Source organism: Gopherus evgoodei, chromosome 6 (genome assembly GCF_007399415.2).
Source record: "Gopherus evgoodei ecotype Sinaloan lineage chromosome 6, rGopEvg1_v1.p, whole genome shotgun sequence".
Lineage (NCBI taxonomy): Eukaryota > Metazoa > Chordata > Testudines > Testudinidae > Gopherus > Gopherus evgoodei.
In genome coordinates this window covers 71194293-71219006 of record NC_044327.1, presented here as the reverse complement: position 1 = coordinate 71219006, position 24714 = coordinate 71194293, and the positions used below count along the sequence as shown (strand labels likewise).

At 42.8% G+C, this 24714-nt stretch overlaps 1 protein-coding gene across 6 annotated transcripts; it reads right to left on the bottom strand.

The window, feature by feature from the left end:
- Positions 1-563: 563 nt before the first annotated feature.
- On the bottom strand, positions 564-24681 carry GIN1 (gypsy retrotransposon integrase 1). 6 transcript variants are annotated; one of them, XM_030565887.1, is made up of 10 exons: positions 24092-24132; positions 23626-23759; positions 23214-23267; positions 17221-17366; positions 16216-16409; positions 13215-13520; positions 10579-10767; positions 10300-10476; positions 9810-10098; positions 564-4573 (listed from the first exon to the last, which is right to left on the bottom strand). In XM_030565887.1, the coding sequence occupies exons 4-10, from the start codon at positions 17357-17359 to the stop codon at positions 4290-4292; spliced, it is 1578 nt and encodes a 525-aa protein (XP_030421747.1). In that variant the 5' UTR covers positions 17360-17366; positions 23214-23267; positions 23626-23759; positions 24092-24132; the 3' UTR covers positions 564-4289. The 6 variants fall into 6 exon arrangements, with proteins under 6 accessions (XP_030421747.1, XP_030421751.1, XP_030421748.1 ...); XM_030565891.1 differs by lacking the exons at positions 23626-23759; positions 24092-24132 and adding an exon at positions 24567-24681; XM_030565888.1 differs by lacking the exons at positions 23626-23759; positions 24092-24132 and adding an exon at positions 24309-24396.
- Positions 24682-24714: the final 33 nt, after the last annotated feature.

Sequence of the window (24714 nt, the reverse complement as noted above, 5' to 3'; positions counted from 1 at the left end):
TGCACTCAACTTAAGCCAGCAGATTATGATGGCTGCTGCTGTGCTGCTTTCCTCTGTTTCCAGTGCCTGCTGAACTTCTAGAGTTCACCCATCTTATTTTTAGCTAGTCCAATAATTGTCTGCATCAGCTCCATTCCCAAAAGAAAAACATGCCATATGCCATTGCCTACTTTTGAAATATCAGGAGGGGTTTCTGTGATAACAGTTTATTATGCTAGATCATTAAAATAACTACGTGTCACAGAAGGTCATGGATCTTGGCTGTACACATGAATAAGAAATTAATCTAGTCCTGAAGAATAACATTTCCAAGAGCTGCCTGTTGTGAAAAGCACATGATGACTCATAACAGCCTTCTCCACTGTAGAATATTAAGCCTATTGCAAAAAGCTAATAATTGTCCATACATTGTCTGTACTTAAAAAGTAAACATTTTAGGATAGTCTGTTTATAACCACCCCCAACAGAAGAAATGGCAAGGTCAAGAAGTCATTGTTATACTCCGGTCTCCCTTGTTTAAACACACATTGACCGTTGAACAAAACTCTCTTATGACAGCATAGTGAATTTCCATCCATTTATTTCAACTAACTGTATATGTAAATAATTTAGTACATTAACCAGATAAACATATTTTCATGTTTCTGTACTGTGGAATTCACCAACTTCCTCTCTCTCTCAATTCCCTGAACATATTTGCTCCATTTTCCCCCCTTCTAGTTATAAACACCACAATTGTCACAAACCATCTTTTAAAGAATTGACTAGGGAAGTTGAGGTATGTCCCCTTGTAAATTAAATGCATGTGCAGTGAATAGAGGGGGCAGTCAGTCTTGATGAAATAGTGGCTCTGAGTTTTCTCCTGGAAGACAGAACTCATTGAATGTCACAAACAGTAGAAAAGTTTTCTATAATAAGTATTCCTATGATACTTCTTTGAGCATGGCTGGTTGTCAACCCTACCTGCAGCAATGGTTCAGGCTTTCTCCTGCCTTTCTTCCAATTTTGCTCCTGGCTTTTATGGCAAATTTGAACAAGTCTCCAGAAATTCCCAATTCCTTTTGCTAATTTGCCTAAAACTATTAAATATCTTCCTGACTATATATACCCAGAGAGGGATCTAGTCAGCTGAGCTGAGGAGCTCATGTGTAGCTGCCACTGCGCAATTACCAGGAAATATGAAATATTAGTATCATGTATTCTATTTATTCCTTTTAGTGCATTCAGCCCTTTACTTTCCTGTCCAACACATAGTTTGGTACTCTCTATTTTGGGCACTTCTAGCTATGAAAGCACTCATTAATTATTTGTATTATACTGATGCCTGGAGACCTCAGTCTGGATAAGGGCCCCACTGGGCTAGGTATTGCACTAACACAGAGAAGACCAGTTAGTATCTGGTGAAAAACATCCAGGCCAGATGCTCTACAGGGAGGTTAGGGAAATGAAGGAGGCAGCTTCCTAGTTCTCTGTCTGATCTTATTCCTGAAGCCAAGAGACTGTCCCCTAGTGGGGGATTGCTAGAGTGCACCTTATGCTATGGACATGAGGTTAGAGGAGCTGGCTCTGCCAAATCTGACCTCTGATGGGTGAAATTGCAATTGAGAAAATATAGGCATACAGGGAGCAGGCAATGGTTCAGAACAATTGGCCTTCTACTTCAAAACAGGAGTCCTACAAAAAATAGTATGTGATCATATAACTCCAGATTATATGATGATACACATGGGCAGAATGAAGGTTACAGTTATTTCCTATTTGAGTGCTTGACTTTTAAACCTTAATAATGACAGTTTTGTAAGTGGAATTTCCTAAGATTTTATTTTTAAAAAGTTTTAAGATAGAGCCAAAGAAAGTGCATTATGCACCACTGTTTTCTAGATAGCAATAGGATGCTGGAGATCAGGATTACTGGACTCTACTCGTTTCTTGGAGGGGAGTGCAAATTGATGGTTAAAGCAGGGGTCTGAGATATAGGTTTCCTGGCTAATGTGTATTTGTCAATGAATGATATAACCCTCAGGCATCTGTGGGTCTCAAAAGTGCTTGGTAAAGTGGGTATGTGGAAACAGACTTATTTTACAGACAGCATAGCCAAGCACGTAGGTTTGGTATATTCTTTCCAACTGGCAGTGTCACTTAATGGGCAAAACTGTGTTCCTCCATGTTCAGGACCTGATTTTCCAGAAGGCACTCAGCAGTTTTTAGAGTTAAGTCTCTCTTACAGGCATTTCACACTAGCCACCCAGATTCAATAGCAGCTTTTGAAAATCTTGGTCCTGGGTTCCCTTCCTAGCTGAGCCTTCAATAAGCATGAGGGCTGACTGAAAATTTTCAATGAAAACTGTTTCAGTGGCAAATTGGGTTTATGACAAAAATAATTTTTTCACGAGTAATGTCTGCTTGCTGCAGCTATTTCTACTTTTTGTCCAAAAATTTATCACCTGAAAAGGTTTGGGCCAAATCCCAAATAAATCAGATTAGGAAATGCTAGCATGGTGCCTCATGCCCCCATTTTCCTTTATGGGCCAGGCTCACCAGTTAGACCAAGTTTCCAGTGATGTACCATAGTAGCGAAGCAAGTGGGGAGATATAGGCTGGCCAGGGAGCCCCTCCCAAACAGAAGAAGGGGGGCATAAGGTACCTACATTTATATTCCCCATCTGCCCTGTGGAGGTATTTCCAAAATGAAGATTTTAGTTTGCAGCTGAAATTTTTTGTTTTCAATTTTTACCAAAAAATCAAAATTCTCCATAAAAAAAAATCAAACTAACTTTTCATCAAAATTTTCCCTCAGGAAGAACTACTATTTCCAACCAGCTCTCCTTCTGTATCTTCTAGTACTGTTATCAAAACTACGAACTAATGGCAATACCACTGGAAGTATGAAGCCTTGGTCAACAATAAGGGTCATGAAGTGCAGAAAACAAGTAATGCCAGTCAGTGAAAGAGGTTAGACTAAAGCTCCCAGCCCTGGGCTACTTCCCTAAGTCAATGGGTGGTAATTATCTACTTCCATGGTTCCTGGATCTAGCCCCATTGTGGTGTTGTGTGGTTTTGGGACTCTGAAAGGTGCAGCATAGCAAGCACACACGTACAAAAGCTCCTATGCATGCACACATGGTAATTTTTCTCCCCTCCAAACTCGCAACTCATCTCAACTCAAATTTTCAGAGAGAGGCAAGGTCAGATGTGTGGATGTCAGGAAGAGCAGGGCCCTTCCGAGGTTTAGAACAAGTTTTTTTTTAATGAAAAGAAAGAATGGGAAGGGAGACTGCAGGCAGATTCAGAGCTGGAAGATCAATGAACCACACAACACATTTACCAAGGACTGTCATTACATGGTTAATCACATGAGTTCCAAAATCTTTGATAGCATGATAAAAATCACCAATGACAGGGACAGACTGAGCAGCCATCCAGGCAGTCCTAAGCACCTACACAAACCAGTTGGTCTGGGGTGCTCATGCTGCAAGGAGGCCACATCTCTGAGATTTGTTTTGAAGATGATATGGAGATGAGCAGAGACAGTCCCTGTTCGTGCTTTAGGCGGCCTTAAAGTCCTAAAAGGTTCTAAAAACCTCCTTTCCCTAAAGAGTTTTGATGGGCTGGGAGTAAAACTGGAAAAATTCTGCCCATGTCACTGTAGGGCTATTTGTTTCTCAAACAGAACAGTTCTTGCACTGCACTTTGGCAGCTCTGCTGTTTCATGTGGTTGTAGAATCTTGTGCCATCGATAAAGAATAGAAGGTGTAAAAGGCAGAGCTCACAACTTCCCCAAAGAGCTGGAAACAAAGTTGTACAATAGTAGGATGGTGAACCATTTCACCTTCCTGGAGCTGGAGACAGACTGCAGTCAGGTTGTTCAGCTTACAGTCCTGGAGTTTTCAGAGCTCTTGAACCATCCACAGGACCAGTGAAGAGGCCATAAAATGAAATGCTATCCTTTACTTTTGTGGTTAAGGACTAATGCGCTGTAGACAGGCCCATACTGTTAACTCTAATCTGCACTGTGTTTATAGACCAAATCCCATTGTATAGTGGTGAAATATGTCTTTACTAAACTATTCCCATATTCCTTGTAAAACAAGCATAAGCATCTTAGTGTATATATACAAACTAATTACCAGACACATTATTCACAAATATATACAGTTGTAAATACAAGCATCTAACATTTCAATATTTAAAACTTGGCTAAGGAATTTAAAGCCGCTAAAGCCCTTTCCATTCCACCAGAGACATTTAGGACCATTTCTTTTAGTGAAACATTGTGGGATTTTATTTACTTAAGTATCCTCTAGCTTGGTTTGAAGAGTCCAACAGCTTGAAGACCATTGCTCTGGATTTGAGTTAGCTGACATAATGCTATGATCTTCAGTAAACTCCGACTGACTTTTACATTCTGATGGTTCGTTGTCTTTGCAGGGTGGAGACAGCAGATTGTTTGCTGCAGGGGTATTTACTTCCCCTTCGGCAATGGTGTCTTGTGGGCATGGCCCATACGAACTTTCTGATAAGCCAACGTAGTCATGGTCAACCACTATTGAACCTTGTAAGAGATAATGGTTGTCTGCAACAACAAAGAACATTTGTTAGAGTCGCCCTTTCTACTTCATTTAAAAAGTCATTCTACATAATTATAGAAAAACTAAAAAAGGATGATGCTGAGTGCTAACCCATTTTCAAAGTAGTTTCAATAGCAGGGCTAAAACATTTTTGTGAAGTCTGTCTTACAATGTGGACAGAATTTCAGGCTCAATTTCTATGTGCACCAAATTTTCAGTCTCCTCTCCTCTAAGATAAGGCTTGTAATGCCATCATAGCAGTGTACATTCAAGAAAAAACTCTTAATTTAAAGGAAATTGCTAAACAAAAAATTAAGAAAACCATTAAATACTCAAAAGTGAAATGAAATGTTTCATTTTAGGTCAAAACAAATTTTTCAGAATTGTGAGTAAACTGAAAAATCTGTAATTCACCCAGCTCTTACCATAGCAGACTGCAAACTCCTGGGAGATTGCAGTTGGAATCTTTTTTGGGGAAAGGTGGGTTATTAGAGGCCATGGGTAAGGCTACATTTTAGTCAGATATTTTTAGTAAAAGTCAGACAGGTCATGGTCAGTAAACAAAAATTCATGGACCGTGACCTGTCCATGACACTTACTATAAATATCATTGAATATAACTTGTGGGGGAGGGCTGCCTGGGGGCCCTGCTGGTTGGTAGAGGGGAGCAGCCTGGCTGTTGTGGTGGGCGAGAGAGAGTGGGCAGCCCCAACGGTGTTGGGGGGAAGGGGTTGGTGTGGTCTTCCCACCCCAGCAGCAGAGTCTGGGTGTGGGAGAGGGCAGGGGATTGGGCCACAGGATGAGGTGGTGGGCTCTGGGCAGTGCTTACCTGGAGAAATACCCAGAAGTGGCAACATCCCCCTTGCTCAGCTGCTAGGTGGAGGTGCGGCTAGCCAGCTCTGTGCACTGCTTCCGCCTGTAGGCACCAACCCCACAGCTCCCATTGGCCAGGATTCCTGGCCAATGGGAGCTGCAATGCCAGTGCTCTTGGTGGAGGCAGCATGCAGAGTTGCCTGGCCACACCTCTGCCTAGCAGCTGAGCAAGGGGGAAGTCGCCACTTCCAGGGAATCGCCCAGGTAAATGCTGCCCAGAGCCCACCTCAATCCATCCCGTGCCCCAATTCCCTGCTCCTTCCCAGACCCAAACTCTGCTGCTGGGGGAGGAGCAGGGGCTCGAGAGGCTGCTGCAGGGGCTGCCTGAGCAGCCTCAGAGACAGCTCTGAGCCAGGCACACCGGCTGCTGCAAATGTAGTGGAGGTCATGGAATCTGTAACAAACTCACAGCCTTAGTCATGGGTTAAGGACTGATTCTTAGAGTGATTCTCAGTTGTCCTAACCTGGAAAGTCAGGAGTCCTGGCTCTAACTAGCCGTTTCCTAGGTGCTAAGGATAAGAAAATCTTAGCATTGTACTTCACTGCTTAAAAAGGTGGGGCTTTTACAGAAAGATAATAAACCTGCAGTAGTTATGGAACTGTAAAATTCTGTGGTATTTAGATGCTGCTTGTGATTATTAGAACTGGGAGCACTGGCTGTTGGAAGTCTGGAAGAACAGGAAGGAGGGGGGAGGAGCTGAGGAGGCTAAGTGAGAGTTACAGAGGGTGCAGCAACAGTTTGGTAAAGAGGTCTCCACTTTATTTTTAAAGTCCTGGTGAAGTTTGTTAGTACCTTGCCTGGTTGATACAACATATACTTAGTGTTTACCTTGTGTTAGCAACAAGGTGGCAGCATTATACCCCTGCTTATGCACGGCCTTGTCTAGTTTACTTTGCAGTAAAAACTAAAGGACTCTCCCTTATGTTTTTACAGCAAGGTAGCTAACAGTTTAGTTTTCCAGAGTAAGAAAACACCTTTTCATTAGTGAAGACAAAGTCTCAGTTAAGGAAGTACATGTTCACATATGGATGATAGTTTTCTCTTTCCCTGTATTTATTTCTAAAAAGGCCACATAGCAATACATTTGCTCATGTCAACTAATATTTTGCTCCTCTAATTTAACAATCACGGGGATTGCTCACTGCTCCACATAAGGAAATGCATCAAAATATGGCCCAAATTGTTTTTGTTAAAGTTTCGTTAATTACTTGGAAAAACCTGATTAATCTCTCTCGTCATTTTAATGCCTGTAAATATTTAGTCCAGGATTTTATTAGCTGTATAAATAGATTTGATTCTTTTCTCCTTTATCTTGTGATTGTTGTCCTTAATCTCTGAAGCAGTAGTTGAGAACAGGGGAAATCTAAATTTTTATGCAGTCTATGCAGAACATAGTAAACATATTAGGCTCTGATCCTATCAAGACTTGTTAACTTTTCACACTATAGCTCCGTTGAACTCAATCAGTGGGGCTACTCACATGAATAAAGTTAAGCACATGAGTACATCTTCACATGATTGAGGAGCCTTAAACAGAACTCAGAGTTAACTCTTAACCCTGAAACGAGTAGATGAGAAAATATGGGTTATTTTTATCACACTTCTGGGGAGAAAAATGACTAAGAAGCCAAGTTTTCTTGTAGCTGTGTGTAATGGAGGCTGACATTTAGCATAATGACCACTTTCTCCTAAGAAATGAAAGAAGTTCCAAGTTGGTTTCAGGTGTCTTTGCTGTGTTAATTACAATGACATTGGTATTGCTACAAGGCTCAATGAGTTTGATGCATTTTCAACAGTGGGAACTATCACATGTATGCCAGTAGTGTAGTAGACCTGCCTGAAAAAAAAAAGTAGTTATGTTCTGTGGTAAAGGTCTTTGAACCTTGAGTTATTCATTAGTTTCCAAAGATTGTGTTAAGTGACTCAGCACTAGCAACAGAAATGGCGACTGTTATCCAATTACAGATTACACTGTAAGGTCAGTGCAGCTCAAGATGTCACAGAAGCAGTAGAAATAGACTGGAGATGAGTAGAGGCACTTCCAGTAACTCTCTCTCTAAGTATAACATTTTAGGCACAGATCCATGAAGGGATTTAGAGGTTGTAACACTGAGTGGTATGGTACCTAGAAAAGTCACAGGAACACTGCCCTTGCAAAGCCTGAGTTGAGGTGCCTCGTCTCCCCATACAGTAAGTGAGGAGAAATAGGTACCTAAGAATGGGATCCACAAAAGCCAGCATACTAGGTGGGCAGCCACCTTAAACTATCAATGGGAAATTCTCACAAGATGTGTGCGCTAAGTCCTGCCCTTCTTTTGGAAATAGGCACCTAACTCTGGGCTGTACAGATCCTATCTGCTTATCAATCAATCCATGAACCAGGCAGGCTGATCTGAGGGCTGGTCTACACTGAGGGAAGGGGGGGGCGAAAATCGATCTAAGATACACAACTATTCGCATAGCTGAAGTTGAAGTATCTTAGTTCGACTTACCTGGCCGTCCTCATGGCGGCAAGTTGACTGCCGCAGGCCGAGGTGGAGTACGGGTGTCGATTCGCAGATCAATTTAAGATGTCTAGATGAGACGCAATAAATTGATCCCCAACAGATCGATTACTACCCACCAATCTGGCGGCTAGTATAAACATACCCTTACTTTAAATTGCATGTGGGGCCTGAAAGAAACTGGTAGGGGAGAAGGAACTCCCTTATAACCTTTAGCCTAGTGAACAAGGCACTCACGCAGGATGCACAAGACCTCTGCTTCAATTCCCTCTTTCTTCTGAGGGGAAGAAGCATCATAGTGCCTGCACTGCTAGGCTTTAGAGCCAGTAATTCTCATTTTCCTGATCCAGTTAATATTTTACTCTTCAATTATGTAATTAAAGGTGGAACAATTGCAATAGGAGAAATGAGGGAGATCCATATCAGAATATTCCCTAGCCTAGTGGGGAGGCTGGATTTCAACTGGAGGTCTCCGATATCCTGCGTGTGTACTCTACCCGCTAGTTAGGCTAAAGGTTATAAAGGGAGGTTAAAAGGCTATTTTGTGTGAATTCACCTGAAGGTCACTAGCCAGTAGGTGTGCTCAGAGGCTACCTACCAGATTGGGCCTGCCTGCAACTTAGGTGGGCCAGATGACTCTCCTACTTCGTGAATCACTCTGGGCTTAGATGGGAGATAAGCATCCCACCCCTATAGTGAGGTAATAGTGCACAAGCTCAGACAGGAGAAACTTAGGTGATGAGTGACTTTAGGCATCTTCAAAGTTAGGTGGCAGCCAAGCAGAAGTTTCGTAGATTGCAGTGGTGCCTAAAATAGGAATTTGGCATCTATGTACCTTGTGGCTCACATCCTTAATAAATTAGCTATATAACTAAAAGCATTCTCCCCTGTACACTACAGGTTGAAAGATATCCGATCAGAAACAGTCCACTGAGATGGTAACTACTTTTCAAGGACAGACTAACAGGGCAGTCAAGGAGTCCCTGCCCTGCGGCTGGGCTATATATAAACAGGAAGGGAAGAGCAAGCTGAGAAAGGGGAAGTAGAAGCCACCTGTGCTGCGGGCAGTGGTTTCTTTCTGGCTCCAAAAGTCCAGCCAAGCCTGATTTAGTCTTGGGGTTATATTTGGGAGCTCTGAACCCAGGCCCTGAGGTGAGAATTTTATCAGCTGGTATGGTACTTGGTCCTGTGCTAGAGCCTTATTAAAAAGAAGACGTTATTTATTTATTAGTGTGTGTTGGCTTCTCCCCCCGACCCATGGCTATTGCCACTCCAATTAGGGGAAGTTAATTAAGGGAGGCCACACTTGCAGCAGCACCACACTGCGGGGTCACAAGGGGACAGAGGGACTGCCCACACCTTTATACATGGACTTCTTATATTATAGGTGCTTTTTACAGAATTTGTAACATTCAGCTGTTTGCTCTCTCTAGATTACTGAGAATGATCCAAAATTCCAGATGTATGAAATAGATGAATAGTTTACCCCCTTTTTTCCCCATGAACAAATAAATGCAAAATCTCAGTAGTTTTGCTCCTATCTTCATTGGGACAAGAACAAAAGTTAAGAAATAATCTTTAAAGATATTAAAAGCAGATCTAGGTTGAACTGTGTTTACCAGTTAGTGTGATTAGGGCCAAACCACGTTGAACTGGTTTCTACCAGGAGAAGAGTTTAAACATGGTTCCTTAACGCTGTTCCCAGCCCAGAATCTTCTTTGCTGAAAATGCACTGAGTTGCACAGACTACTGTACAAGGTCTTTGTAATTAACATTGATACATTTGCTAAGATTCCCTCCTGCTCAATAATATATCCTCGTCTGATACTAAAGCAAGTGGAATTAGAGAAGTAACAGATTTACCTTGTCCACTGGATCTTCTTATGTATGGTTTAAGGTGAGACATTTTGATGGGTCTTTTTAGTCTGGATCCTGTGGTCTCTCTTAGTATTGCACATCCATTATCTGTGATGTAGTCTATAATACAGGGACCAACCCACTCTGACTGGAAACGGCCATCTTTCCACCAGTTTTTCCTTTGTCTAAGCACTTCATGTCCAACTTTAAGATGAAATGGATTTATTTGCTTTGGCTTCCTTTTAATATTGACCTTGTTTCCAGTTTGCTGTTCATCAATCCTATTTTTCTCAATCTACATGGAGAAATAACATGAATTATAGCTTGTTTTCCTGAGAGGAACCGCATGTTTTCATAACATTGATTGAATACAGAAGTCTTATTCAAAGATCTTCCGTCACGCATGATTCATGAATTTTTTCTAAATATTTCCAATATGTTCACCTTAACACTTTTCAATCTTCTCTTTGATAACACTGAGGTATTAGGTATTTACCTGGCATTTTGTAGCTTTCCTTTCCTCCAATACTCGATCAGCCTGTTTAATTGCTTCAAGGATTTTGGCAAACATACATTTATTATCCTCTCGTGCTTCCTGCAGTACATTTGAAGTCTCAGACACATAAGGGTTACGATTAAACATTTGGAAATATGGTGTGTTTTGGACTGGCTCCTATTTATAGGGAGAGAACACAGGCAAACTTAGTACTTGTCTTAGTGGGTATTTGCACAACGTCAGTCAACTCCCAACAAGAGAGACATAGTGTGCACATACCATGGGAGTCAAGTTAAAAGCATATGCAATGGCAGATAAATCATCATCCCAGTCATTGGGGTGCTCTGCGCAGTATTTGCTCAGGAAAGTCTTGATTGTCCTGCATGTTCTTTCATTTGTGTCATCTGTCTGAGGATAGGACAATACTATTTGTTTCATTCCAAAGAGCTCAAATAGTTCTCTGTTGATCTTTAAAGACAAAAACACACAATGCACAGGAACAATCACTGCTTGTATTATACTGCAGTAAATATGTACTCATTACAGTTTCTACTCTTTCCTACTACCATATATGAGTGACAGAAAAGATTGCCTTATATACATCCATCTACATGCAGTTCCAATTTAAACAGTGTAGTCTGAAGGAATGGGCATGGATATGGGATCCAGGAATTGCTGAGTTCTAAACCTGGTTTTGCTACGGACTCACTGTGGCCTCAAGAATATCAGTCTGTCATTTTCCCCCATCTGTAGAATGGTTATTACTATCAATCTAACTCTGAGGTGTTAATTAGTGTTTGTAGAGTGCTTTGAAAATGTAAAGTTCTTCAGCATCACTAAGTGTTACAGTATTTTCCACCTGGGGCAAATCTGTTCTACCAGATGACCAGGAAAGGCAACATACAGCAGAGGGCTGGAGGTGAACATAAGGTTCTAATTCAGGTTGAGTCACTGACTTAGACTGTGACCTCAGAAAAGTCACTTGACGTTCTTCTGCTTGATGAGTCAATAGAGACTGGAGCAAATACATTACAATGAAAAATAGTTATATTATTGCTTAATGTGTCAAGTTCAATAGGAGCTGCTTTGGAGCAAAGGGGCATATTAGAGGCAGGAAGAGGAAGTGGCTGGAGTGCTATCCCCAGCTGGCAGGTGGCTCCTCGGGATTGTCAGTTGGCACAAGTTAGAGCAGCACCCATACTGCTCTAGCTTGTAGCAAAGTTGAAGAAGAGAATCAGGAGCTGTAATTGATGACTGGTTCTCAGCTGCTTCTCCTCCCCTGTCTCCTAGGCTGCCCTAACTGGCTGAAGGAGAGCCATCCTTTGCGAGGTATTCAGCTAGGCCCAGGCAGAGCCAGTCATACTCCTATCTTAGGCCAGGTCTACATTACAAGATTTTGTCAGCATAGCTATGTCAGTCAGGGATGTGAAAAAAACACCCTAGTGTTGTCGCTGTGGGTTTTGCTGGCACAACTTATACACAGCTATGCTGACCACAGCGGGGTTTTTTTAAGCATAGATCATGTTTTTTTTGTTGTTTTTTTTCAGGGGAGGGTATTATGCAGACAGAAAAACTGTATACTAGAGGGCTCTGACAGTATAGCCACACTGGCAAAGCACTGTAGTGTAGACAAGGCCTTATTCTCCCACAGCCCAGCAGAGAACTAGGCCACAGAGGAGTCACAGCTACCCTCTCCTCTCCCCTCACACTACAGCAGGCAACCACTAAGGAAGCTGTTGCTCAGAGTGCTCTCAATTCACACTAGAAGTACTCCTGGGACTGCAAGGGAAGTGGTGAGATGCAGTTGAAGAGGAGGTAGTGATGAGGTTAATTCAAAATACTTCATTTTAAAAGCACAGGGTGTGGGTCATGAGATATTTTCAATGTATAAGCAAGTACAAATTTAGCAGAGTCACCATTGATAGACAAGTGATCCTCATGCCACAGATTGGATTCCCACTGTAATATATACTAGTACTAAGGAGACTACACAGAACGTAAGCTCCACAGGCAAGGACCGTCTGTGTTTGTACAGTGCCTAGCACACAGGGGTCCTGGTCAAAGACTGGGATACTACACCACTACAAATAATAAAGGAAAGAACAGAACCTTCTCTCATGAGGTAGAGAGAGTTATGCTTGAAGCATGATTGTCTTCTATATGTCACTGCCATTACTCCTTCACAGAACTTTTACTAATAAAAATACATTTATGTTTATACAAGACAGAGAAGAGAAAATACTTTGACTTTTTGATATGTCTTGAGTAAATGTTGTTTTATCCTTTAATCTTCAGTGATCAGAAAGGAGCGTTCTGGAAAAATATCTAAGACTAAGGCAGAGATCAGCAACCTTTGGCACGTGGCCCACCAGGGTAAGCACCCTGGTGGGCCAGGCCGGTTTGTTTACCTGCTACGTCCTCAGGTTCGGCCAATCGCGGCTCCCACTGGCCACAGTTTGCCACTCCAGGCCAATGGGAGTTGTGGGAAGTGGCGCGGGCTGAGGAATGTGCTGGCCGCCTCTTTCCACCGCCCCCATTGGCCTGGAGTGGCGAATTGCAGCTAGTGGGAGCCGTGATCAGCCAAACCTGCGGACATGGCAGGTAAACCGGCCCGGCCTGCCAGGGTGCTTACCCTGGCAGGCCACGAGCCAAGGGTTGCTGATCCCTGGACTAAGGCATCTAAGGCATTATAAATTAGTGCCCACCCTCAGATAGCTTGGACCAGGCCCTGAATCATGAGAGCAAAGTCAATGGCCTCAACTCCTCAAAGGTAAATGGCAACACACCAGTTTTCACAAACAAGTCACTGTAAATTTGGCACCTAAGCCTCTCAGATTGTCTAAAATACAAGGATATGGTAATCAAACACACCATCTTCCCTAAAATAAAGTCTCTTTAGGGCTGACTTCTCTTACCTGATGAACAAACTCTTCTGCTTGATCAATAACCATTTTTTTAAGTGGTCCATATGAGAAAAACACACTGACAATTGCCTTAGCAATTTCTACCGCTGAAGTGTCTTGTAGTGGCAGAACCACCACCCATTTTGTGAACAAGTCTGTCATCATTATGACATACATATGGTTTCTACGGGTGGTACTAAATGGTCCCATTAGGTCTATTGCGACTGCAGTCCATGGATCCTCTACTTTAATAGGGTGTAATTTGGGTACTATGATGGCTGTATTCTTTGCCACCTGGCAATGCTGGCAAGCACACACCTGGGTCAGAAACAAGAAAAGAGGGACATTACTAACAAGTGTCTGCTGAAGGCATAATATCACTAGAACAAACACTTAAATATTATCATTCCAACGAGAGCTGGAGATTAGGGCATCTCAGTCATTCTAGACCAATCCCATTCATTTTACATTTCTTTATACTATTAAACATTTGAGACAGATATTCAGCTATAGCAAAAACAAATACAACCACGCAACATAGCACAGGTTGGAGGTAGTTGTATGAAAATAATTTACAGCTCGACTTTGAATACCACTATCCTGGGACTCAGCGTGCTGTTCTAGACCCACAGTATAAATTAAAGCAGCTTTCACTATCTTTGATTAATACAGCAGCTGGGCATCAGCAGCAGGTAGGGAACCCCTGGTCATGTCCCCTTTGCTCCAGTCAAGCTTCCTCCTCTGGTAGAAGGGAGGTGATGCGCACAGGACAAGTTATGCTGGCCTTATGCCACCAGAAGATCCCTTGCACTAAGGTCATTTTCCTTTGGCTAGGTGCACAGGTTATATAGGCAGAATCTGGCATAGCAATGCACAGACCAGATTTATCTGCTTAGCAGGATCTCATCTTATATCTATGTAAGCCAAATACAAAGAACTGTTTTCATTTAACATGAAAGTTAGATAGATGATCACAAGTATAAAGAAATGTAGCTGATTGCAAGAGCAACAATAATTTGGCAACACTGAACAACATGTATATGTATATCTGTATATACATTTTATGTCTCAGGACCAGATTCTGTGGGTACACAATCTGTATGTACGTGTGTGATAAGGGGTGTGTCAAGGTTTTTTCTCACTTTGAACTTCAGCGTCCAAGAAGTGGGGACCTGCATGATCACTTTTAAGCTTAATTACTAGCTTAAATTTGGTACGCTGCCACCAGCCAAAAATATAGTGTTTGGCACACTTCCTGTTCCCCCAAAGCCTTCCCTGGGGAACCCCAGACCCGAACCCCTTGGATCTGAACACAAGGAGAAATTAGCTTTCCTCCCCTCTTTTTCCCCCCAGACTTTCCCCTCCCTGGGTTTCCTTGAGAGGCTACACTGATCCAAACTCCTTGGATCTTAAAACAGAGGAATTAACCTTTCCCCCCTTGCTTTTCCCCCCCACCAATCCCCGGTGAGTTCAGACCCAATCCCCTCGGGTCTTAAAACAAGGAAAAAATCAATCAGGTTCTTAAAAAAGAAAGCTTTTAATTAAAGAAAGAAAAGGTAAAAATTATCTCTGTAAAATCAGGATGGAAAATATTTTACAAGGTATTCAGATTCATATAGCCTACAGGGACCTCCCCCCGCCCACTTAGCCTGAGATTCAAAGTTACAGCAAACAGTAAAAATCCTTCCAGCAAAAGACACATTTACAAAGTTAAGAAAACAAACATAAGACTAATCCGCCTTTCCTGGCTATTACTTACTATTTTGAAACATGAGAGACTGATTCAGAAAGATTGGAGAAAACCTGGGTGTACGTCTGGTCCCTCTTAGCCCCAAGAGCAAACAACGAACAAAACAACACAAACAAAGACCTCCCTCCACAAAGATTTGAAAGTATCTTGTCCCCCCATTGGTCCTCTGGTCAGGTGTCAGCCACGTTCACTGAGCTTCTTAACCCTTTACAGGTAAAAGAGACATTAACCCTTAACCATCTGTTTATGACAGGGTGCAAGAATATTTCCAATTGGGTGTCCCACATAAGAAAAACTCCCCCATGTACCCCTAATTGCCCAAAAGGAGATAAAGATTGGCAGAGCCACAATTTCTGTCCTTCCCATGCTCTGACCAGCCATTCTGGCAGAGTGTGGGTGGTGCGGGACAGTAAGCTGTATCCCATTAAGGGGGTTAACAGTGGTCTTGCAGCCTCTATGTATCTATCAGCACCTATATGTATTCTGCCTCCCTGAATATGAATGCTTCCTGATGCTCTCACTGAGGCAGCACGACCCCTCACTATCACTTAGTACACGCTGTGTCTACAATGCACAATTGTGCTATATATTAAGCTACACTGTAAACAAGAAAAGGAGAAATAGAAAATACTGCTTGGCCACCTTGCACATATGTAAACACTGATCCTTTTGGGATCTTAAACTTGTAGTTCTGACTTTATTATCTGACTAACACTATAACTTTAAAAATAATTTAAAAATCTAAATAAGTTCATGTGCTTTGCTAAATCAGAGTCTTAGAGCTACTCAGGGCCCCAAGCTACACAGAGCATTGGAAGTTTAGTTTTTCTAACACCACATTTTCATTCACTCATAATACTGAAAACAGTCTCTCTTTCTGAACTGAAGCTAGGTACCAGCCCAATAGCAATTTGAGGAGGAATTTTCAGAAGCCCCCAAGTGACTTAAAAACACAAATCTCATAAAAACCAATGGGACTTAGGTGTTTTTTCAAAAGTATCTACAGATCATAAGTCCCACTGGCTTTTAATGAGAAACATGTTCTTAAGTAACTTAGGGTTTACTTTTAGCACAAAAATGCTCATACACCCATCACACGCACGTTTATTTTTAAGTATGAGCAAAATATCTGTTCAGTTATTTGAGTTAAAGTGAAGCAAAAGATACGAGTCTTGTAAAAGAATTATACAAAGTAATCAGCACTATCTCAATTAGGCTTATTACAAAGATCAGACAAAGATATTCTGTAGTTATGACTCATACCCACTGTTTGACGTCATTTGTTATGGAAGTCCAGTAGTAACTAGACTCCACCAGAGTCAGAGTCCTTGATATTCCATGATGAGCACCTGCAGCACTTTCATGGCATTTGTGTAGCACTCTCTTCTTCTCCTCATCTGAAACAATTACCAAACGCATCTGTTTCCTGTCTTTTCCCACATAGAACAACTTATTTTCTGGAAGGAAAAAAAAATATTACAGATTGTGTCATCAAGACAGAACGATCACAGAAGTCTATTAAACTATTGGATATACTTGGTTATGTATTTTATTAAACTCATATTATTCACCATTTTCAGCTGTGTACAATTACATATCAAATCTATCTTTTGCAGGGAATATTTATTTACTGCAGTACTCCATTAACTCTGAATACAGGACAATGCACCCTTACTTATCCCCACAGGAGCACAAGAGAGATTGCATTTCCCCATGAAGTCTCTCTGAAGCATAATCTATTAAGAGGGTCACATGCTTCACAGTTTCTGTTGGCAGAGGTCATTGCACACACCAGGGGCTTTTTGCACATCCCTCCATTTCCCACACGAGCACCTTGGGAGCCAACCTCCCATCCGCTCTATGCCACTCCTTCCAGCCCTAACTATTGTGGTAAACCAAATGCTCCTTGTCAGGAGTTAAAATTGAGGGTTGACATTTTGAGTTTCCTTGAGTCATGGTCCCCCAATAGCTACAGATTTCACTAGTAGCTGAAATGGGCTTTAATTATTAGATGGATCTCCATATCCTTTAAATACAATTAAACATGCGGATAAAGAGGCCAAAGGGGACAGATTTTCTGTTTTTGAGAATGTTCATGTATATGTTAACCTGGGATAGACAGACGAGTTTTATTTTATAAAGCAAGTACCAAACAAAAAAAATAAATAAATAAAAAAATCAGATACTGTTCTCAATGTGCTATGAGCAAGTCTTCACCTGAAGGAAACCAGAAGTAATGGATTTCCTGAGAGAGAAAATATTTCTCACCTTTGAAAACAAATTTTTTGGCTGCTCTTCTTATTCCACTTCTCTCACTTGCTAACGTAGTTGGATGATATTCTCCTGTTCGTTTGTAATAGGAGATTTGTTTCAGATGGAGCCCACCATTCTTTCCGCTACGAACCATTGTTTGCCTAAAATGCACAAATATTTTACAGTGTATTGCAGTGACAGTTGCTCCAACTGTTATGAGATCCCTTGTAGCCTCTTCATTCCCTTACGTTTGAATATCAAATCTACACATAATGTCTGACTGTCCCTCTTCCTCACCACGTTCTTGTGTTTGGGTTCCACATGCTGGATCCGTGTGCTTTTATGCTTTCCTGAATCTGAAAATGGTCCAGGTATGGCCTCCGCTCTGGGTTTGTAGGATGACTCACAAGGTGTAGATTCTCTTTGTAGCACCCCCTCCTGAGACCTAATCCATCTGAGTAGGCCTTGAGACTAGTGCTAGCTCTCCCAGACTCCCCAGTTGCTTAAGCACACCCTCTCCTAGAGCTCCAACCTCGTGGGCCCTTTGGTTTATAGTTTCTCTCTTCAGAGACATGTGAAAGTTGAAGCAAACAGACTGCGGCTTTGCAAAAGAGATTTCTAAAAACAGTGACTTTCTACTTTAGGCAGCACAAGAGATATGGAGATGTAGATAAAAACAACAAAACACCTGTATGTGCTTCCCTGCTTCAGTTTCCTCCTATCTCAAGCATTCTTTGGGGTTTAGTCAGAGTCCTCATGGGTGTCTAGACTCCCCCTGCTGCAGCTCATGGCTTCTCTTCTGAATTATAGACTCTTTCCATCTCCCGCAGTCAATTTCTTTCAGCCTTGGCTGGTTCTACAGTCCAAGTCCCTCTCCTTCCAAAAGACTAGTCCCTTTGTTTCTCTCCTGCCGCATCCTTAGTCTCTCTAACTAAACCACCCAGTTGCTGTGTTTTTAAAGAGCTATACCAATGTCGTATCACTTTTTCCTCCTCACCTGAGAAAAGGCAATTCCGTCAAACCCTAGTACTGTGCAGAGAAATTGGAGAAAACTAGTTTTATCTAGGATACGGTTACTCTTTTTTCCACCTAGGCAATTTCTACTCAGATGCTGATGATCTTTAACGATTGACCTCATCACAGACAGACCCTGCTGCCCTGTAGTGCAGGGAGTTTGTGGTAAGAATAGAGTAAAAGACAGCCACAGATAGGTTATAAAATCGAAGTGGAATTCATAAATTGTACATTGACAAATTCCTGAAATCACAACATAGAAAGTTTTCTGTAAATATATTGCCCAAACAAACTTTACATAGTCTAAACACTTCAATATAATTTTTGTCTTAGTGATTTTCTCAGGTGTAAATATCTGGCCATATTAATTGTTATGCTAAACCAAGGGTAGGCAACCTATGGCACGCAAGCTGATTTTCAGTGGCACTCACACTGCCTAGGTCCTGGCCACCGGTCTGGGTGGCTCTGCATTTTAATTTAACTCTAAATGAAGCTTCTTAAACATTTTAAAACGCTTATTTACTTTACATACAACAATAGTTTAGTTATATGTTATAGACTTATAAAGAGACCTCTGAAAATGTTAAAATGCATTATTGGCACACGAAACCTTAAATTAGAGTGAATAAATGAAGATTCGGCACACCACTTCTGAAATGCTGCTGACCCCTGTGCTAAACACTCCGTTCCCTTACTCCATATTTATGGCCATCATGCTACATCATTTGTTATCTCATCCTTTACTCAGATGTAAAACATACACAACACCTATCACATCACAAAGTCAATCCCTCTGCCTATACCTGATGTTGTTTAGTCAATTACATTGTAAAAGATCCAAGCAATGGGGCTTCCATCACATCCCATAGAAAGACAATCAAACCACAGAGGGAGATTAAAAATAGAAATAGCAAATACTTAGTAAGGCTCTTAAATACTACGGTTGGGGATCATATAAGTATCTACCCAGACAGACAGCATCTTGATGGAAAAAATGGACAAAAAGAACTCCCAGAATAGAGATTACCACAAAAGCTTGTCTTGTTCATTAATCTGTCAAGCAAATTAGATTCTGAAATCAGACTTTGCATGACAGGTAACAATTACTTCCCCACCCATGTGTTGACTTTCCTCGGTTCATGGTAATAAATTGAAATGCCACTAACAGAATATGTCATTAGTACAGAAAAAGCTTAGGTCTAACATTAATAGCTTCAGAATAATTCCCAATAAATGACAGGTGAAAGACAAAAATCCATGCAAGTTGCATGGATTTTTCCAGTAGTCCATTTAAAAAAAAATCTGATCCAGCATTTATAAGCAAGAGTTTAAATTTTTACAGTTTAATCCTGCTTCGTTGACTTCAATGGGAGCAAAATCAGGCCATAACAGACTGACATGCTATCTATCTATCTATCTATCTATCATTCCTTATTGTAATTAGGAAATTATTCTTGGTGTGTAAGCAATTTCCCCACTCATCCTTGCACTGCATCACAAGATGCACAGTGTGACCGAGCACGTAATCAGAATTTTAGTTTCCATACTATGTCTGACAAGAGACAAATGATTAAGAGAAACTATCTAGTCACTTTGGAAGTGATCCATTGTGTCTTGTATGGTCTCATTAATGTTCCTATTTGAACACTAAAAATGTAAATCAGTGGGTATTCGTTTTCAGTTTACCGTTTATATCTTCCTCGTTAAACTCTTGGGAGGGAAAAAGCTCTCCAATTATTACATATGCATGAATATGCAGTATATTCCCCCTCCAAAAAAAAACGAAATGTCATGTGTTTGCCATTAATGAGATTTCATAAATATCAACAACATATAGCAGGTCTAAGTGTTGTTATTTTTAAGGAACCTAAAATTGTGCTTCACAGGTCAGCAGAAAAACAAGGTCTTTACCCCACAGAATGTCTAATTTTGGACATCATGGGCCAGACTTTCATGTACCTATAAGTTCCATTTGTAATACTGCAGAAACAAAAAGGGGGCTTACTACAGCTGTAAGGCAGTGGAAACGACTCAGGTGCTATAGGTCTGGAGTAGCTAAGCTTATACCAGCTGATCCCAGTCCTCCAGCATAGAGGATATTTGTGGATGGGGAAGGGCTATATCAGGAGTGGGGCCTGAACACAATGTGCTCTGGTGATCCTGGCTGACAGAGTGGCTCTTTGGGAACCAGGATAAGTGTAAACTGCCAGCATAAATTGGAGCAACCCAGAGGCTGGTCTAACTCAACTGGTGGAAGTAGTATATATGGGATAACAAACAACAGGAAGTGGATGAGGAGAAGAGGGATGGGCTACACAGCAATAAGATTGTTTTAACTTACGTAAAATAAATAACATTAATATTTCCAATTTTCAGTTATACTATTGCTATAAGATCAGACATGCTGGAACAACAGCATTAAAATCTAAGCTGTATTAAATGTAATAAAAGTTTTCTAAGTACCTCATACATCAAGTCACTGGAAATAGTGAATGTTTTTCACATAATGTTTTTCACATTTGTTAGAATAGCATGAAATCACACAACACTATTTAGAATTGCTCCTATGTCTTCCTGTGCAGGAAAACTGCTTTTGTTTTGGTTAAGTGAGAAGTCTTTATCATCTCCAGCAATGGTAGCAACTATATTAGTTTGAAAAAGAGGGCTGATAGGTAGATTATATTGTAGACTACAAGTACGATGGCTAACTCAACAAACACTACAGCAAATGCTTAAACATGTACTTAAGTGCTTTGCTGGAAAGAACTAAATAAGCTTCCTTCCTGGACGCTAAGAATTTCCTACATCCCTATGGATTGTTTCAGTTTTAGTATTTTCTTTCTTACTGTGTGTTTTTCTTCACACCAAATTAGATGTCTTTCTGACATGGAAGCAAAAGGAAGCTGCAAGAGCCATCATGTGCCTCTCCTCAGCAGCGTGGGCATATCGTTTCAGGCACCTGGAGTATCTCACAGAGAGGTAAATTGCTACAGGACTGGGGACACGCTGGCTAGTGCCAGATCAGACCCATGCCCTGTCCACCCAATCCCTTGCATCTAGACCCCCCCATACCCAGATCCCCCACAAACCTCCACCCCACTGAGTCTCACCCCCTGCACCCAGCCAGTGGCTCGTACCCAGCACCGGGCTCATCTGCTAGTCCTGGCTGAGCTGGGTGAAGAGTACAATTCCCCTGCACTGAATGGCCGGGTCTGACCCACCTCCAGAAACTTCCCTCGGTTCTACACCTCCCCTATTTCCTGCCCCCATCACTCCTCAACTGCAGACAGAGAGATCACTTTATGGGGAGCTGCTCCCCCATCTGTCCAACTCTTGTTCAACTGGATCCCCCCAGACTCCCCCCCTAGCCTCAAGCCCCCCTGCATCTGGACCCCCACCAAGCCCCTCCCCCCATCAACCCCACCCCTCCTGCATCCAGACCCTCCACTCACGTACCCAAGTCACACCCCGCTGAGTCCCCCAACCTCAAACCCCACCCTGATGAGCCCCACTCCCTATGCACCTGGACCACCCCATGAGCCCCCCACATCCAAACCCCCATGCCACTGAACTCCAACCAGCTGCACTTGGATCCACACTCTGCTAAGCCCCACTTCCCCAGTACCTGGACCCCCTGCTGAGCCCCATCACCCCATACTCAGCCCCAATAACCTTCATCTGGACCCCCTGCAGTGTCCCATTGCTCCCACCCCGGCCCACCCCCACACTGAGCTGTCCACACCCAGATTGCCCTCTCATCCCACACCTGGACCCCGCACCCACTAAGCCCTTCCACACTTGGATCCTGCTGGGCTGAACCTCCCTGCTCACACTTGGTGCGCCTGGCATGGGGCTGCTTACCCTAGTGAGTTGCTACACTTCCTACTCCTGAAGGAATTCTGTACCAAAAAATTCTGCACCAAAAAAATAAAAATTCTGAGCATGATTTTAAAATTCTGCAAACTTTATTTGTCAATAATTAAATGTGGAGGTTCCAGCATGGCAGTGGGGAGCACTGACTGTATGTAGGTCAGAGATCACCCTGAAGCCCCCCTCCCTTAGGACACAGACCGCTGAGGTTGGCCTGGCCCCTGCATTGTGTCAGGTTTGGGCACAGTCTCACTGCCAAGTCTGTGTCCGGGGGTTGCCATGTGGCGCCTCCGCATTTATTTGTTGACAAATAAAATTTTGCAGAATTTTAAAATAGTGTGTAGAATATTTGTGGGGGGGGGGGCACAGAATTTTTAATTTTTTGTCACAGCATTCCCTCTGGAGTAACTAGAAAAGGTGGGCTTTTTAAAACCATTTGTTAACTAGCACATGTCAAAATCATAGCATGGATGAGGCAATTATAGTCCTAACTCAAGTGAGCAGGTTGTGGAGAAACACCCACCTCCATCATGACAGCTTTTCCTAGTCTGGATTCACCCAGACAGTTTGTAATTTCATTAATGTTTCAGCAAGTGAACATGACAAACAATAGAAGGAAAGAGAACAGGAAGTGTCTTGCAACTCCTCAGATATTACTGCTTATATTGGGCTAGATTTTTGAATCTATTCCCGCTGCTTTCTGCTATTCCAGTGGTGCAAAACAGCCCTTAACCAGCTATCTAAGGAGTCTCTCTGCTTAGGAGAACTGACAAGTGGCATGGTTCACCAGCAGCATCTACTCTCCCCTCCTTCTCCAGCTGACAGAATAGAATTTAGGGGCCACAGGCAGCTGGTATAAAGCAACACAGCCCCGAGAACGGCCCAATGCATGAAGTTGAGGGGTTAATATGTTTCTCCAAGATGAAATTTCTGTTTATTCAGCAGTTTTTAAACAATTAAGAATTTACATCCCAAAATTAAAACAATGTCAATGAAAAGTCAAGCACTGAAAAGTTTAGGAAATTACTGGGAAATGTCAAATTAAAGTTGTCTGTACAATCTTAATTTATCGCTTGTTGTGCATATGCATTCTGATAGTCTTTAATTACATGACCACATATTACCGTATTTTCTTGTCCTGCAGTCTCCAGGTTCTTTCCTTCTGTACCTTCCAACTTCTGAAACAAACAGAGCAGGAATCCTACTGATAAAAGCCCATTCACTATACAACCCTGACTCAGCTTCTCAGAGCACAGTGCATCCTGTGTAATGAATGAGGCAGGGGTCCTATGGGGAAAACGTTTGTGACTGGGTAATTAAAGATGATCATAATGGACACATACAAGGAAGTGAATGAAGGTTGCATGAGCAACTGTCATTCTGGCATTTCTTAACTTCTGAGTGCTTGATTTTGCAACACTGATGTTCTTTTAACACTTTCTGTGGGGGGAGTGGGGATGCAAAACATGTTTTTCACTGTTGCCCAGAGGTTGCTGCAAGGCAACATGAAACTGAACAAAGTCTTGTTAATATCACCTTGCTGGTGGCAAGAGCTATTCATCGGCAGCAGCTGGCATTGGAGCCATCTATCTGTGGGCTTGGGCAGACAGGCCATGGCCCCCGGGGAGGTATGCAAGACTGCAAACTACGTCTAAGATTTCCAAAGGGCTCTGCAAACGAAAAAAAGGTTGAGCCCCACTATTATAGACTGTTAACGCATTCAGAAGATTATCTTTGCAACCGCAAACATTGGTCGGTTTTCTGCATGGAAGTTTATTTAGTGCGAGTAGTGATGGGCGAGCCCCACTGCCACTCACGCCAGGAGACGGGTCCTGCGCCTGGGTGGACAGCGGAGTGTCCCCACCCCAATCATCTCAACTCCCAGCTGAGGGCCCTGAGCGGAGCTGAAGGGCCTGGCAGCCCGGCAGTCACACCGCGGGGCAGGAGCAGGGCGGGGAAGAGGGCCTCCGTCCAGCCCTACCCATCTCACGCACGGACTCACTGTGCCCAGTGCTTGCGGACGCCTGGGAGCAGGAGATGCGAGGCTGCAGACTGAGCGCGGCTGCGTCCCTCCCTCAGCCCTGGGGAAGCGCGCGCCGAGCCCCGCTCTCTGGAGCAGCAGCCGCCCCTGCCCAGCCAGCAGGAGTACTCCGAGCCACGTGGACTACAATTCCCAGCATGCACCGCTCCGATTATCCCCCGGCCCGGCGGGGCCGCACCTTGGAACACTTCAGTCTCCATGGAGATTAAAAAGGAACCTTATGTGCCGAAAACGGTTGTCCTCGCGAGACTGCAATGCAAGCTGGGGACTTTAGTCCCTACTGTCCGTTTCTAAGTTCAGTTTGCCTGCGAGGATTTGCACATGCGCGAAACAAACCCCGCAACCCTGCGCGATATTTTCCCTTTTGTTGCCAGGACGCAACGAGTCGAGCACGTACAACGATAACCAGCCACGCATTAGACTCATAAACACGCACCTGGCTATCGCGATATCCTGCCCCGAGAGGGCCGAGAGTGTGTTTCTCTGTTCTGGCAAGAAAAAGTTGCAGTTCCGCGCGAGGGACTTATGTGGCGCCGCCGGAAGTGACGACTCCCAGGGGGGTTGGCCCGCGGGGGGCGGGCCCA